General features: G+C 48.5%; 1 protein-coding gene and 1 long non-coding RNA gene across 5 annotated transcripts; both read left to right on the forward strand.

The window, feature by feature from the left end:
- The first annotated feature begins 418 nt into the window (after nucleotides 1-418).
- LOC118948734 (mitotic checkpoint protein BUB3) lies at nucleotides 419-6,633 on the forward strand. 2 transcript variants are annotated; one of them, XR_005042208.1, is made up of 8 exons: nucleotides 419-625; nucleotides 1,265-1,459; nucleotides 1,931-2,000; nucleotides 2,096-2,247; nucleotides 2,484-2,642; nucleotides 4,591-4,768; nucleotides 5,575-6,506; nucleotides 6,547-6,612. XR_005042208.1 is itself a non-coding variant. In XM_036973485.1 (7 exons), exons 2-7 carry the CDS (start codon nucleotides 1,265-1,267, stop codon nucleotides 5,793-5,795), a joined length of 975 nt encoding a protein of 324 aa, XP_036829380.1. In that variant the 5' UTR covers nucleotides 419-625; the 3' UTR covers nucleotides 5,796-6,633. The 2 variants fall into 2 exon arrangements, 1 of the variants encoding a protein (XP_036829380.1); XM_036973485.1 differs by having other exon boundaries at nucleotides 5,575-6,633.
- A 1,269-nt stretch (nucleotides 6,634-7,902) lies between these two features.
- LOC118948735 lies at nucleotides 7,903-9,536 on the forward strand. Of its 3 annotated transcripts, none has more exons than XR_005042210.1 (3): nucleotides 7,903-8,294; nucleotides 8,486-8,869; nucleotides 8,916-9,108. It is a non-coding gene; the product is annotated as an uncharacterized LOC118948735 (long non-coding RNA). The 3 variants fall into 3 exon arrangements; XR_005042211.1 differs by having other exon boundaries at nucleotides 7,904-8,294; nucleotides 8,531-8,869; XR_005042209.1 differs by lacking the exon at nucleotides 7,903-8,294 and adding an exon at nucleotides 9,506-9,536 and having other exon boundaries at nucleotides 8,431-8,869; nucleotides 8,916-9,359.
- The last annotated feature ends 5,452 nt before the right edge of the window (nucleotides 9,537-14,988 follow it).

Consider the following 14,988-nt stretch of genomic DNA (forward strand, 5'->3'; position numbering starts at 1 on the left):
TTATATCTCTCAAATATCAAATTAATCGCGGCCAATATTAAGATATATCGTGAGGCTATCCTACATATCTGAAATTACATGATTATTAATGTTTACTGGTCGTGAAAAGCAAGCAGTTACTTGCTGTATAACTTTAAAGATTAGAACAACATTTGCGCAATGGAATAATTTGACATTTTGTAGGTCTGACTATGTTCTTCAAGAGGTGATGATATTACAACCAAATAGTTACAATTTATTTAACAATTCTTCTAAAAACGACAACAGAGTTGTCAAACTAGTTTTTAAGATACTGTCATTTGAAGTATGTCCCATATCACATGACCCATGTACTCGACAACGGAGTTGTCAAACGTTTTTTTTAGATACTGTCATTTGAAGTATGTCCCATATCACATGACCCATGTACTCGACAACGGAAGAGAACTTTCAAAGAATCACGAGCCAGGCGGGAAAGTTGGTTATTCGTTCTGACCAATCAATTCACTCGTGTAGCAACGCCGCTGCGGAGTGTCTACAGCGGAGAGGGACGAGGAAGCGAACATATTAGTCTATAAGATAAACGAGTTATTTTTCTTCTTCCAATTTTATACCCAAGGAGATACTTCAGCGTAAACCAAGAACGGTGAGTTAAAAAAAATCTAATTGATTGACAAAATAATCTAGCTAACGCATTATCAATCTATAGCTAGCTTGCAAACGGCTAGTCGTTGAGAGCTTTCACCATCCACGCTTGCTAGTTAGCTAGTAGCTAACGTTAGCCAATGTTACCCGATAGAAAACAGCTGATTAGTTCATGTTAGCCAATGTTACCCGATAGAAAACAGCTGATTAGCTAACGTTAGCCAATGTGCAAGTAGTTGAGACCAAGTTGGCTAGCTTCTGCGGATCAACTAGCTAGCCAGTTATGTATACTAGCTAGTTAATTACATTAGCTAGCCTACCTACCCTCCCAACTAGCTTGCTAACTTGCTATATTTTCAGCACACCCAATTCATGTTCTTGAATTTCCAGGACTGTAACGTTCTTGTGTATCAAACTTTACAGGTCATGTTGCGTTACATGTTGGCATGTTTGTTTATTTCGCCAACACAATTATGGCAGCTTAGCTAGCAAGATAAGCATCATACCTGCTCATGTTATGGTTTTCAAGAGATCCATCCCGGCTTTCTCCATCTACTTCAGGGGTGAACTACTCTACAGGAAAGCTCCTACAGAATCCCAGTATAGCCTAATAGCTTTGGTATCTGTTCTCTCCCTGCAGATGACTGGTTCGAACGAGTACAAACTGAACCAGGGACCAGAGGACAGTATCTCTGCTGTGAAGTTCAGCCCCAGTACAGGCCAGTTCCTTCTAGTGTCCTCTTGGGACTGTACTGTCCGGCTCTACGATGTGGCAGGAAACTCCATGAGGATCAAGTATTCTCACCTGGCACCTGTGCTGGATTGTGCTTTCTATGTAAACACGTTTTTATTTGTCATAAGCATTTCCATAGTAATCAGTTACTCCATTTTAAATGCTGAGTTGGCTACTTTGCCACACACACAGACACATGTATAACTGATGTGAAATGGCTAGCTTAGTTAGCGGTGGTGCGCGCTACTAGCATTTCAATCGGTGATGTCACTCGCTCTGAGACCTTGAAGTAGTGGTTCCCTTTGCTCTGCAAGGGCTGCGGCTTTTGTGGAGCGATGGGTAACGACGCTTCGTGGGTGACTGTTGTTGATGTGTGCAGAGGCTACCTGGTTCGAGGGCGGGGCGAGGGGACGGACTAAAGTTATACTGTTACACACACACACACCAAGAAGAAGAAACATGACAATATTGTTAAAAGTACATTTCTACAAACAAAGTTACAATGTAGTCAAAATGGTGTCTCCTTCCCCCGGTCAAGGAACACGTTTGAGTCGGATATCTCTTCTCTTGTAGGACCCTACACATGCCTGGAGCGGAGGCTTGGACACGCAGTTGAAAACCCACGACTTGAATACAGATCAAGGTGTGCCTGTCAATATATCACCACTGAATTGTGTGCTTCCTGTTATTAAATTAAGTGTTTTTTTTACGGTCCATATTTATCTCCCTTGTGTGTAGATACAATAGTTGGGACACACGACGCCCCCATTCGCTGTGTGGAATACTGTCCAGAGGTCAACGTCATGGTAACAGGTAGCTGGGATAGGTCAGTCAGGCTGTGGGACCCCAGGACCCCCTGCAACGCTGGCACCTTCACACAACCTGAAAAGGTGGAGCTATCAAAACTCTGTATGAAACAGTCCTGGGATTTTATGTCTGTTCATAAAGACCAAAGCAGACATTGACCTCATTTTCAATTCTGATTTTAAAGTAAAAAAAATGTATAGTCTGTTTTTGTTGAGAATGGGACATACTTACAGGCAGGCATATGGACATTGAGAGATAAATTGATTGTGATACACACATTTTAAGATTGTTCTCATGTCTTTTGTCTCTTTTAACAAAGGTGTACACCCTCTCTGTGGCTGGTGACCGGCTGATAGTGGGGACAGCAGGGAGGAGGGTGTTGGTCTGGGACCTGAGGAATATGGGCTACGTCCAGCAGAGGAGAGAGTCCAGTCTGAAATACCAGACACGAGCCATCAGGGCCTTCCCTAACAAACAGGTAAACCTCTAGACTAGCTCAGTACCAGACACGAGCCATCAGGGCCTTCCCGAACAAACAGGTAAACCTCTAGACTAGCTCAGTACCAGACACGAGCCATCAGGGCTCAGGTAAACCTCTAGACTAGCTCAGAACCAGACACGAGCCATTGGGGCCTTCCCTAACAGGTAAACCTCTAGACTAGCTCAGTACCAGACATTAGCCATCAGGGCCTTCCCTAACAGGTAAACCTCTAGACTAGCTCAGTACCAGACATTAGCCATCGGGGCATTCCCTAACAGGTAAACCTCTAGACTAGCTCAGTACCAGACATTAGCCATCGGGGCATTCCCTAACAGGTAAACCTCTAGACTAGCTCAGTACCAGACATTAGCCATCGGGGCATTCCCTAACAGGTAAACCTCTAGACTAGCTCAGTACCAGACATTAGCCATCGGGGCATTCCCTAACAGGTAAACCTCTAGACTAGCTCAGTACCAGACATTAGCCATCAGGGCCTTCCCTAACAGGTAAACCTCTAGACTAGCTCAGTACCAGACATTAGCCATCGGGGCATTCCCTAACAGGTAAACCTCTAGACTAGCTCAGTACCAGACATTAGCCATCGGGGCTCAGGTAAACCTCTAGACTAGCTCAGTACCAGACATTAGCCATCGGGGCATTCCCTAACAGGTAAACCTCTAGACTAGCTCAGTACCAGACATTAGCCATCGGGGCATTCCCTAACAGGTAAACCTCTAGACTAGCTCAGTACCAGACATTAGCCATCGGGGCATTCCCTAACAGGTAAACCTCTAGACTAGCTCAGAACCAGACACGAGCCATTGGGGCCTTCCCTAACAAGTAAACCTCTAGACTAGCTCAGTACCAGACATTAGCCATCGGGGCATTCCCTAACAGGTAAACCTCTAGACTAGCTCAGAACCAGACACGAGCCATTGGGGCCTTCCCTAACAAGTAAACCTCTAGACTAGCTCAGTACCAGACATTAGCCATCGGGGCATTCCCTAACAGGTAAACCTCTAGACTAGCTCAGTACCAGACATTAGCCATCGGGGCCTTCCCTAACAGGTAAACCTCTAGACTAGCTCAGTACCAGACATTAGCCATCAGGGCCTTCCCTAACAAGTAAACCTCTAGACTAGCTCAGTACCAGACATTAGCCATCGGGGCCTTCCCTAACAGGTAAACCTCTAGACTAGCTCAGTACCAGACATTAGCCATCGGGGCATTCCCTAACAGGTAAACCTCTAGACTAGCTCAGTACCAGACATTAGCCATCAGGGCCTTCCCTAACAGGTAAACCTCTAGACTAGCTCAGTACCAGACATTAGCCATCGGGGCATTCCCTAACAGGTAAACCTCTAGACTAGCTCAGTACCAGACATTAGCCATCGGGGCATTCCCTAACAGGTAAACCTCTAGACTAGCTCAGTACCAGACATTAGCCATCGGGGCATTCCCTAACAGGTAAACCTCTAGACTAGCTCAGTACCAGACATTAGCCATCGGGGCATTCCCTAACAGGTAAACCTCTAGACTAGCTCAGTACCAGACATTAGCCATCAGGGCCTTCCCTAACAGGTAAACCTCTAGACTAGCTCAGTACCAGACATTAGCCATCGGGGCTCAGGTAAACCTCTAGACTAGCTCAGGAGCCATCAGGGCCTTCCCTAACAAACAGGTAAACCTCTAGTCTAGCTCAGGAGCCATCAGGGCCTTCCCTAACAAACAGGTAAACCTCTAGACTAGCTCAGTACTTCTCTAACCTCTCATTGGGACCCCCCCCCCCCCCCCCCCCCCCCCCATGACCTTGGCATTGCTAAGTGTCACACTCTAACCAGCTGAGCCCGACAGGACCACACATCGTTGTCTGTCTGGTGTGACCAGGTGTTTGTTTGTTTTTGAAGGGGCTATGTGACCAGGTGTTTATTGTCTGTTTTTGAAGGGCTACGTCCTGAGCTCCATAGAAGGACGTGTTGCTGTGGAGTACCTGGACCCCAGCCAGGAAATGCAGAAGAAGAAGTACGCCTTCAAGTGCCACCGGCTGAAGGAGAACGGCATAGAACAGGTCTATCCCGTCAACGCCATCTCCTTCCACGGTGTCCACAACACCTTCGCCACAGGTGGGATACTTTCTATTGGCACTAATAAAACTCAGCAGTCGTTCGGCATGAAGACTGCTTTTCAAATGTTCAACTACAATAAAAAAACAAGAACAATTATTGATCCAGAAAAAAAATACAAAAACAAGAACAATTATTGATCCAGAATACATTTAAAAAAAAGAACATTTTGATCCAGAATATAAAAAAATAACATTATTTAATCCAGAATAAAAAATAAAATAAAAACAATGATCCATGAAGCTTGGTTTTATTTCCTGTTTTATGGTCTATTATCATGTGACCTTTTTGGATTCATATCGCCATGGTTACACTCAAGAGAACACTTGATGAATGATTAGCCTCCAGATTATAATCTTATAAAAACTCGTAACTCCTCTGTAGATACATTTCCATTTTCGTTCCTCCGGTTGACCTTGAAAACCTCTCTCTCTCTGTCTCTCTCTCTGTCTCTGTCTCTCTCTGTCTCTCTCTGTCTGTCTCTTTCTCTCTCTCTGTTTCTCTCTCTGTCTCTCTCTCTGTCTCTCTGTCTCTCTCTCTGTCTCTCTGTCTCTCTCTCTTTCTCTCTCTCTCTCTCTCTGTCTCTCTCTCTGTTTCTCTCTCTGTTTCTCTCTCTGTTTCTCTCTCTGTTTCTCTCTCTGTTTCTCTCTCTGTTTCTCTCTCTGTTTCTCTCTCTGTTTCTCTCTCTGTTTCTCTCTCTGTCTCTCTCTTTCTCTTTCTCTCTCTGTCTCTGTCTGTCTCTGTCTCTCTCTGTCTCTCTGTCTCTCTCTCTCGCTGTCTCTCTGTCTCTCTCGTCCTTCAACCAGGTGGCTCAGACGGCTTTGTGAACATCTGGGACCCTTTCAACAAGAAGCGCCTGTGTCAGTTTCACCGCTACCCCACGTCTATCGCCTCCCTGGCCTTCAGTAACGACGGCTCCACGCTGGCCATCGCCTCCTCTTACATGCAAGAGCAGGGAGACATCAGCCACCCGGAGGACACCATCTTCATCCGTCAGGTCACAGACGCAGAGACGAAGCCCAAGTGAGTTCGGGACAAGTCCTCCTGTCTGATTCACACGGATGGGGCCCGGTCTGATTCTGAAACCGTGCTGCCTCGGGTAGTTTCTTTTCACGTTGTCTTCTTTCGGCACTGTTAGCTACAGCAACCACGATACAGGATTTACTTCATGGTGGATCCAGGCCAGCCCAGTACGGCTCGGCTCGGTTCGGCCCTATAGTGTGAAGCAGAACATCTGGTCCACATCCCGGTGGTCTTGTCTGGACTGCAACGCCACACTGCCCCTCACACTTTTTTTGGTACATATGAATGGCAGCATTGACCAGGGAGCAGGCAGCTGGTATTTATCTGGCCATCTAGCTCTCGCTCTCTTTAGCTCTCTCCAACTTTTTCAATATCCCCGTAGTTGACAGACCGATGAGGACTTGACAAAATGGCTGCCTCCTGATCTGTATGTGGATGTGTGGCTCCAGGAGAGTCCTGAAGACAGCTGAATGGCTCCATCTATACAAAACAACCTTCGCTGACCTTTGTTCATCTGCCTATATTTGTTGGATTTAAAATTTTTTTTTTTTTTTTTTTACTGTTCCCATTTATTTGTACTTTAAAAATGAAACGTGAAGCTTTATTAACAAATGTAAAAGGACTACACCCATGTGTTTTCAGTTGTATCTAGCCCCGCCCCCCTCATAAACAGGTGAAATTAGGTTGTATCTAGCCCCGCCCCTCTAATAAACTGGTGAAATTAGGTTGTCTAGCCCCGCCCCTCTCATAAACAGGTGAAATTAGGTTGTATCTAGCCCCGCCCCTCTAATAAACTGGTGAAATTAGGTTGTGTCTAGCCCCGCCCCTCTCATAAACAGGTGAAATTAGGTTGTCTAGCCCCGCCCCTCTCATAAACTGGTGAAATTAGGTTGTCTAGCCCTGCCCATCTCATAAACTGGTGAAATTAGGTTGTGTCTAGCCCCGCCCCTCTAATAAATGGGTGAAATTAGGTTGTCTAGCCCCGCCCATCTCATAAACTGGTGAAATTAGGTTGTGTCTAGCCCCGCCCCTCTAATAAACTGGTGAAATTAGGTTGTCTAGCCCCACCCATCTCATAAACTGGTGAAATTAGGTTGTGTCTAGCCCCGCCCCTCTCATAAACAGGTGAAATTAGGTTGTCTAGCCCCGCCCCTCTAATAAACTGGTGAAATTAGGTTGTCTAGCCCCACCCATCTCATAAACTGGTGAAATTAGGTTGTGTCTAGCCCCGCCCCTCTCATAAACAGGTGAAATTAGGTTGTATCTAGCCCCGCCCCTCTAATAAACTGGTGAAATTAGGTTGTGTCTAGCCCTGCCCCTCTCATAAACAGGTGAAATTAGGTTGTCTAGCCCCGCCCCTCTCATAAACTGGTGAAATTAGGTTGTGTCTAGCCCTGCCCATCTCATAAACTGGTGAAATTAGGTTGTTGTGTCTAGCCCCGCCCCTCTAATAAACGGGTGAAATTAGGTTGTCTAGCCCCGCCCCTCTCATAAACTGGTGAAATTAGGTTGTTTCTAGCCCCGCCCCTCTTATTGCATCACTCTTCTCAGACCAATTTGAAAAGGAATAAGGTTTTTTTCTGTAATGACATGACTATTGATTTGTCTAAAGAGTCGAATAAAGACTAAAGACAAAAATCCAATTTGTTGCGGTAATGCATTTTCCAATAATCAATCAAGACATGTTAATGACTCCAGAGATCCTGCTCCAGCAAGTGAATTGATGTCAGAGCGGAGAATTACAGTTTCCACGTCCCTCTTCCTGTGATGAGATGCAGTACTATGGGACCCACTACTTCACATGGGTCGCTCACCAGCAGTTAGTTGGCAGAGCATAAAGACAGGAAACTCTCAGGACCCTGTTTCTCTCTCTCTGTTTTTCTCTCTGTTTCTCTCTCTCTTTCTGTTTTTCTCTCTCTCTCTCTGTTTCTCTCTCTCTTTCTGTTTCTCTCTCTCTTTCTGTTTCTCTCTCTCTCTGTTTCTCTCTCTCTGTTTCTCTCTCTCTGTTTCTCTCTCTCTGTTTCTCTCTCTCTCTCTGTTTCTCTCTCTCTGTTTCTCTCTCTCTCTCTGTTTCTCTCTCTGTTTCTCTCTCTGTTTCTCTCTCTCTCTCTGTTTCTCTCTCTGTTTCTCTCTCGCTCTCTCTCTCTCTCTCTGTTTCTCTCTCTCTTAAAGTGAATTACAGAAACCCTTAACAAGGTTTCAGCCCTGTCCCTCTCCGTATCATAACAGATGGGGTCGACCATTCATTCATAGATTACAAAGCTGAATTGAGCCAGAAGCTGCTGTTTTTTTTCCTTCTTCCCAGTTGTCTGGTTTCTATCAATAGTGAAGGAGGCAGTTGAGGGGAATCTCTTAAGGGACTTCAGTACCAAGTAACCTCCTCCATTTTGATATTCTCTTCCAGTTTGCTTAATTGATTTGATTCTAAGAAGAGGGGCTGTGTTTATACCCAGGTCTTCTATTGATTTGATTCTAAGAAGAGGGGCTGTGTGTTTATACCCAGGTCTTCTATTGATTTGATTCTAAGAAGAGGGGCTGTGTGTTCATACCCAGGTCTTTAATTGATTTGATTCTAAGAAGAGGGGCTGTGTTTATACCCAGGTCTTTAATTGATTTGATTCTAAGAAGAGGGGCTGTGTTTATACCCAGGTCTTTAATTGATTTGATTCTAAGGGGCTGTGTGTTTATACCCAGGTCTTTAATTGATTTGATTCTAAGGGGCTGTGTGTTTATACCCAGGTCTTTTATTGATTTGATTCTAAGGGGCTGTGTGTTTATACCCAGGTCTTTAATTGATTTGATTCTAAGAAGGGGCTGTGTGTTTATACCCAGGTCTTTTATTGATTTGATTCTAAGAAGGGGCTGTGTGTTTATACCCAGGTCTTTAATTGATTTGATTCTAAGAAGAGGGGCTGTGTGTTTATACCCAGGTCTTTAATTGATTTGATTCTAAGAAGGGGCTGTGTGTTTATACCCAGGTCTTTAATTGATTTGATTCTAAGAAGAGGGGCTGTGTGTTTATACCCAGGTCTTCTATTGATTTGATTCTAAGAAGAGGGGCTGTGTGTTTATACCCAGGTCTTTTATTGATATGATTCTAAGACGGGGCTGTGTTTATACCCAGGTCTTCTATTGATTTGATTCTAAGAAGAGGGGCTGTGTGTTTATACCCAGGTCTTCTATTGATTTGATTCTAAGAAGAGGGGCTGTGTGTTTATACCCAGGTCTTTAATTGATTTGATTCTAAGAAGAGGGGCTGTGTGTTTATACCCAGGTCTTCTATTGATTTGATTCTAAGAAGAGGGGCTGTGTGTTTATACCCAGGTCTTCTATTGATTTGATTCTAAGACGGGGCTGTGTGTTTATACCCAGGTCTTCTATTGATTTGATTCTAAGAAGAGGGGCTGTGTGTTCATACCCAGGTCTTCTATTGATTTGATTCTAAGAAGAGGGGCTGTGTGTTCATACCCAGGTCTTCTATTGATTTGATTCTAAGACGGGGCTGTGTGTTTATACCCAGGTCTTCTATTGATTTGATTCTAAGACGGGGCTGTGTGTTTATACCCAGGTCTTCTATTGATTTGATTCTAAGAAGAGGGGCTGTGTGTTCATACCCAGGTCTTCTATTGATTTGATTCTAAGACGGGGCTGTGTGTTTATACCCAGGTCTTTTATTGATTTGATTCTAAGACGGGGCTGTGTGTTTATACCCAGGTCTTTAATTGATTTGATTCTAAGACGGGGAATGACACGCTTCACTTTTTTAACAACACACTAACGTTGGAAGATATTATTCTGGGTCTGTTCCCCCCCCCCCCCCCCCCCCCTAAAGTCTCCACGTCTCTCTGAAGTCTGTTTAACTTCTGCCCCCCCCCCTCCTAAAGTCTCCACGTCTCTCTGAAGTTTAACTTCTGAAGATGATATTCTGGACAGAATATCTCAATGGATCCCTCATTTTACATGCTGTCCTGGTTTTACTGTCTGTTTTCTCCTGATTTCCTTTTAAATCTATTTGTCTTCATTCTTTTACAGCGTGTTGTTATTCTGTCTCCTTTTTCTAGGTCTTCTTCTTGTGTTTTATTCAAGCCAACTGTTTGAGGTTTCTCTTTTCTTCCCATAAAGTCATTAACCATTTACCAGATGTAGATGGAAAACATTATAATGGTGGTATTTATCATTCTGTGGAACTCAGCTGCCGTTGCATTGAAGCAAAAAAAAACAGTTTTGAAATAAAATAATAAAAATAGAAAATGTTGTTCTCCTGCTGTAATTGAAAATGTTTCCCTCTGAGGGGGGGGAGTTCTTCAAGACCAGGGTAAGGTGTGTTTAGGGGGGGAGTTCTTCAAGACCAGGGTAAGGTGTGTTTAGGGGGGGGGAGTTCTTCAAGACCAGGGTAAGGTGTGTTTAGGGGGGGAGTTCTTCAAGACCAGGGTAAGGTGTGTTTAGGGGGGGAGTTCTTCAAGACCAGGGTAAGGTGTGTTTAGGGGGGGAGTTCTTCAAGACCAGGGTAAGGTGTGTTTAGGGGGGGGGGGGTTCTTCAAGACCAGGGTAAGGTGTGTTTAGGGGGGGGGGGTTCTTCAAGACCAGGGTAAGGTGTGTTTAGGGGGGGGAGTTCTTAAAGACCAGGGTAAGGTGTGTTTAGGGGGGGGAGTTCTTCAAGACCAGGGTACGGTGTGTTTAGGGGGGCGAGTTCTTCAAGACCAGGGTAAGGTGGGTTTAGGGGGGGGAGTTCTTAAAGACCAGGGTAAGGTGTGTTTAGGGGGGGGAGTTCTTCAAGACCAGGGTAAGGTGTGTTTAGGGGGGGAGTTCTTCAAGACCAGGGTAAGGTGTGTTTAGGGGGGGGGGGGGAGTTCTTCAAGACCAGAGTAAGGTGTGTTTAGGGGGGGAGTTCTTCAAGACCAGGGTAAGGTGTGTTTAGGGGGGGAGTTCTTCAAGACCAGGGTAAGGTGTGTTTAGGGGGGGAGTTCTTCAAGACCAGGGTAAGGTGTGTTTAGGGGGGCGAGTTCTTCAAGACCAGGGTAAGGTGTGTTTAGGGGGGGGGAGTTCTTCAAGACCAGGGTAAGGTGTGTTTAGGGGGGGGGGGGGGAGTTCTTCAAGACCAGAGTAAGGTGTGTTTAGGGGGGGAGTTCTTCAAGACCAGGGTAAGGTGTGTTTAGGGGGGGAGTTCTTCAAGACCAGGGTAAGGTGTGTTTAGGGGGGGGAGTTCTTCAAGACCAGGGTAAGGTGTGTTTAGGGGGGCGAGTTCTTCAAGACCAGGGTAAGGTGTGTTTAGGGGGGGGAGTTCTTAAAGACCAGGGTAAGGTGTGTTTAGGGGGGGGAGTTCTTCAAGACCAGGGTAAGGTGTGTTTAGGGGGGGAGTTCTTCAAGACCAGGGTAAGGTGTGTTTAGGGGGGGAGTTCTTCAAGACCAGGGTAAGGTGTGTTTAGGGGGGGGGAGTTCTTCAAGACCAGGGTAAGGTGTGTTTAGGGGGGGGAGTTCTTCAAGACCAGGGTAAGGTGTGTTTAGGGGGGGGAGTTCTTAAAGACCAGGGTAAGGTGTGTTTAGGGGGGGGAGTTCTTCAAGACCAGGGTAAGGTGTGTTTAGGGGGGGAGTTCTTCAAGACCAGGGTAAGGTGTGTTTAGGGGGGGGAGTTCTTCAAGACCAGGGTAAGGTGTGTTTAGGGGGGGAGTTCTTAAAGACCAGGGTAAAGTGTGTTTAGGGGGGGAGTTCTTCAAGACCAGGGTAAGGTGTGTTTAGGGGGGGGAGTTCTTCAAGACCAGGGTAAGGTGTGTTTAGGGGGGGGAGTTCTTCAAGACCAGGGTAAGGTGTGTTTAGGGGGGGGAGTTCTTCAAGACCAGGGTAAGGTGTGTTTAGGGGGGGAGTTCTTCAAGACCAGGGTAAGGTGTGTTTAGGGGGGGAGTTCTTCAAGACCAGGGTAAGGTGTGTTTAGGGGGGGGAGTTCTTCAAGACCAGGGTAAGGTGTGTTTAGGGGGGGAGTTCTTCAAGACCAGGGTAAGGTGTGTTTAGGAGTTATTCAAGACCAGGGTAAGGTGTGTTTAGGGGGGGGGAGTTCTTCAAGACCAGGGTAGGGTGTGTTTAGGGGGGGAGTTCTTCAAGACCAGGGTACGGTGTGTTTAGGGGGGGAGTTCTTCAAGACCAGGGTAAGGTGTGTTTAGGAGTTATTCAAGACCAGGGTAAGGTGTGTTTAGGGGGGGGGGGAGTTCTTCAAGACCAGGGTAAGGTGTGTTTAGGGGGGGAGTTCTTCAAGACCAGGGTAAGGTGTGTTTAGGGGGGGGAGTTCTTCAAGACCAGGGTAAGGTGTGTTTAGGGGGGGGAGTTCTTCAAGACCAGGGTAAGGTGTGTTTAGGGGGGGGAGTTCTTCAAGACCAGGGTAAGGTGTGTTTAGGGGGGGAGTTCTTCAAGACCAGGGTAAGGTGTGTTTAGGGGGGGGAGTTCTTCAAGACCAGGGTAAGGTGTGTTTAGGGGGGGAGTTCTTCAAGACCAGGGTAAGGTGTGTTTAGGGGGGGGAGTTCTTCAAGACCAGGGTAAGGTGTGTTTAGGGGGGGGGAGTTCTTCAAGACCAGGGTAAGGTGTGTTTAGGGGGGGAGTTCTTCAAGACCAGGGTAAGGTGTGTTTAGGAGTTATTCAAGACCAGGGTAAGGTGTGTTTAGGGGGGGGGAGTTCTTCAAGACCAGGGTAAGGTGTGTTTAGGGGGGGGAGTTCTTCAAGACCAGGGTACGGTGTGTTTAGGGGGGGAGTTCTTCAAGACCAGGGTAAGGTGTGTTTAAAGGTAAGTGAGATGGGTTTTCCTCAGTACAAGGAGTGGTATGTTAGCCAAACAGACTGGTAACCGTGGTGTTGAGGGAGAAAACAAAAAGGATGATCCACTAGGTATTGGAGCCCTGGGCTCCACCTGGCCCCTCGTCTCTGGCCTTAGCTCCTCGTCTCTGACCTGGTCTCCACCTGGCCCCTCGTCTCTGACCTGGGCTCCACCTGTCCCCTCGTCTCTGGCCTGGGCTCCACTTGGCCCCTCGTCTCTGACCTGGGCTCCACCTGGCCCCTCGTCTCTGACCTGGGCTCCACCTGGCCCCTCGTCTCTGACCTGGGCTCCACCTGGCCCCTCGTCTCTGACCTGGGCTCCACTTGGCCCCTCGTCTCTGGCCTGGGCTCCACTTGGCCCCTCGTCTCTGACCTGGGCTCCACCTGGCCCCTCGTCTCTGGCCTGGGCTCCACCTGGCCCCTCATCTCTGACCTGGGCTCCACCTGGCCCCTCGTCTCTGACCTGGGCTCCACCTGGCCCCTCGTCTCTGACCTGGGCTCCACCTGGCCCCTCGTCTCTGACCTGGGCTCCACCTGGCCCCTCGTCTCTGGCCTGGGCTCTACCTGGCCCCTCGTCTCTGACCTGGGCTCCACCTGGCCCCTCGTCTCTGACCTGGGCTCCACCTGGCCCCTCGTCTCTGGCCTGGGCTCCACCTGGCCCCTCGTCTCTGACCTGGGCTCCACCTGGCCCCTCGTCTCTGACCTGGGCTCCACTTGGACCCTCGTCTATCCTCACAGGTCAGAGACCTCAGGAGCTGTCATGGAGCGCCCGTCCTACTATGGTCCCAAGAAGAGCGACTGTACCCAAGGACCTGCTTTCAACCAACCAATTTGTTTACTAGAACTGAGATGCAGTTGTATTTTACTCAGGAAAAGTGTCTGCTAATTGACTAAAATGTAATTTTACTGTAGAAATGAAGGTGCCTCCCCCCCCTGTCGTCCCCCCTCTAACCGCTAGGCTACCTGCCTCCCCACCTCTAACCGCTAGGCTACCTGCCTCCCCACCTCTAACCGCTAGGCTACCTGCCTCCCCACCTCTAACCGCTAGGCTACCTGCCTCCCCACCTCTAACCGCTAGTCTACCTGCCTCCCCACCTCTAACCGCTAGGCTACCTGCCTCCCCACCTCTAACCGCTAGGCTACCTGCCTCCCCCCTCTAACCACTAGGCTACCTGCCTCCCCACCTCTAACCGCTAGGCTACCTGCCTCCCCACCTCTAACCGCTAGGCTACCTGCCTCCCCACCTCTAACCGCTAGGCTACCTGCCTCCCCACCTCTAACCGCTAGGCTACCTGCCCCCCCCTCTAACCGCTAGGCTACCTGTCCCCCCCCTCTAACCTCTAGGCTACCTGTCCCCCCCCCCCTCTAACCGCTAGGCTACCTGTCGTCCCCCCTCTAACCGCTAGGCTACCTGCCTCCCCACCTCTAACCGCTAGGCTACCTGCCTCCCCACCTCTAACCGCTAGGCTACCTGCCTCCCCACCTCTAACCGCTAGGCTACCTGCCTCCCCACCTCTAACCGCTAGGCTACCTGCCTCCCCACCTCTAACCGCTAGGCTACCTGCCTCCCCACCTCTAACCGCTAGGCTACCTGCCTCACCCCCTCTAACCGCTAGGCTACCTGCCTCACCCCCTCTAACCGCTAGGCTACCTGCCTCCCCCCTCTAACCGCTAGGCTACCTGCCTCCCCCCTCTAACCTCTAGGCTACCTGCCTCCCCCCTCTAACCTCTAGGCTACCTGCCTCCCCCCTCTAACCACTAGGCTACCTGCCTCCCCCTAACCACTAGGCTACCTGCCTCACCCCCTCTATCCACTAGGCTACCTGCGCTAACCACTAGGCTACCTGCCTCACCCCCTCTATCCACTAGGCTACCTGCGCTAACCACTAGGCTACCTGCCTCCCCCCTCTATCCACTAGGCTACCTGCGCTAACCACTAGGCTACCTGCCTCCCCCCTCTATCCACTAGGCTACCTGCGCTAACCACTAGGCTACATGCCTTCCCCCTCTAACCACTAGGCTACCTGCCTCCCCCCTCTAACCAATAGGCTACCTGTCCCCCCCCCCCCTCTAACCAATAGGCTACCTGTCCCCCCCCCCCCCCCCTCTAACCAATAGGCTACCTGTCCCCCCCCCCCCCCTCTAACCACTAGGCTACCTGCCTCCCCCTCTAACCACTAGGCTACCTGTCCCCCCCCCCCCCCCCCCCCCCCCCCCCCCCCCTCTAACCACTAGGCTACCTGCCTCCCCCCTATAACCACTAGGCTACCTGCCTCCCCCTCTAACCACTAGGCTACCCGCCACTCTAATGAGACACATTGCCAGAGGAATCTTTATGAGATTAGAAACTGCTTTTAAATGTTATTTTATTACAGTAATCCTAATATATAATCCCATGT

The sequence above is a fragment of the Oncorhynchus mykiss genome, unplaced genomic scaffold (genome assembly GCF_013265735.2).
Source record: "Oncorhynchus mykiss isolate Arlee unplaced genomic scaffold, USDA_OmykA_1.1 un_scaffold_258, whole genome shotgun sequence".
In the NCBI taxonomy this organism is placed as follows: domain Eukaryota; kingdom Metazoa; phylum Chordata; class Actinopteri; order Salmoniformes; family Salmonidae; genus Oncorhynchus; species Oncorhynchus mykiss.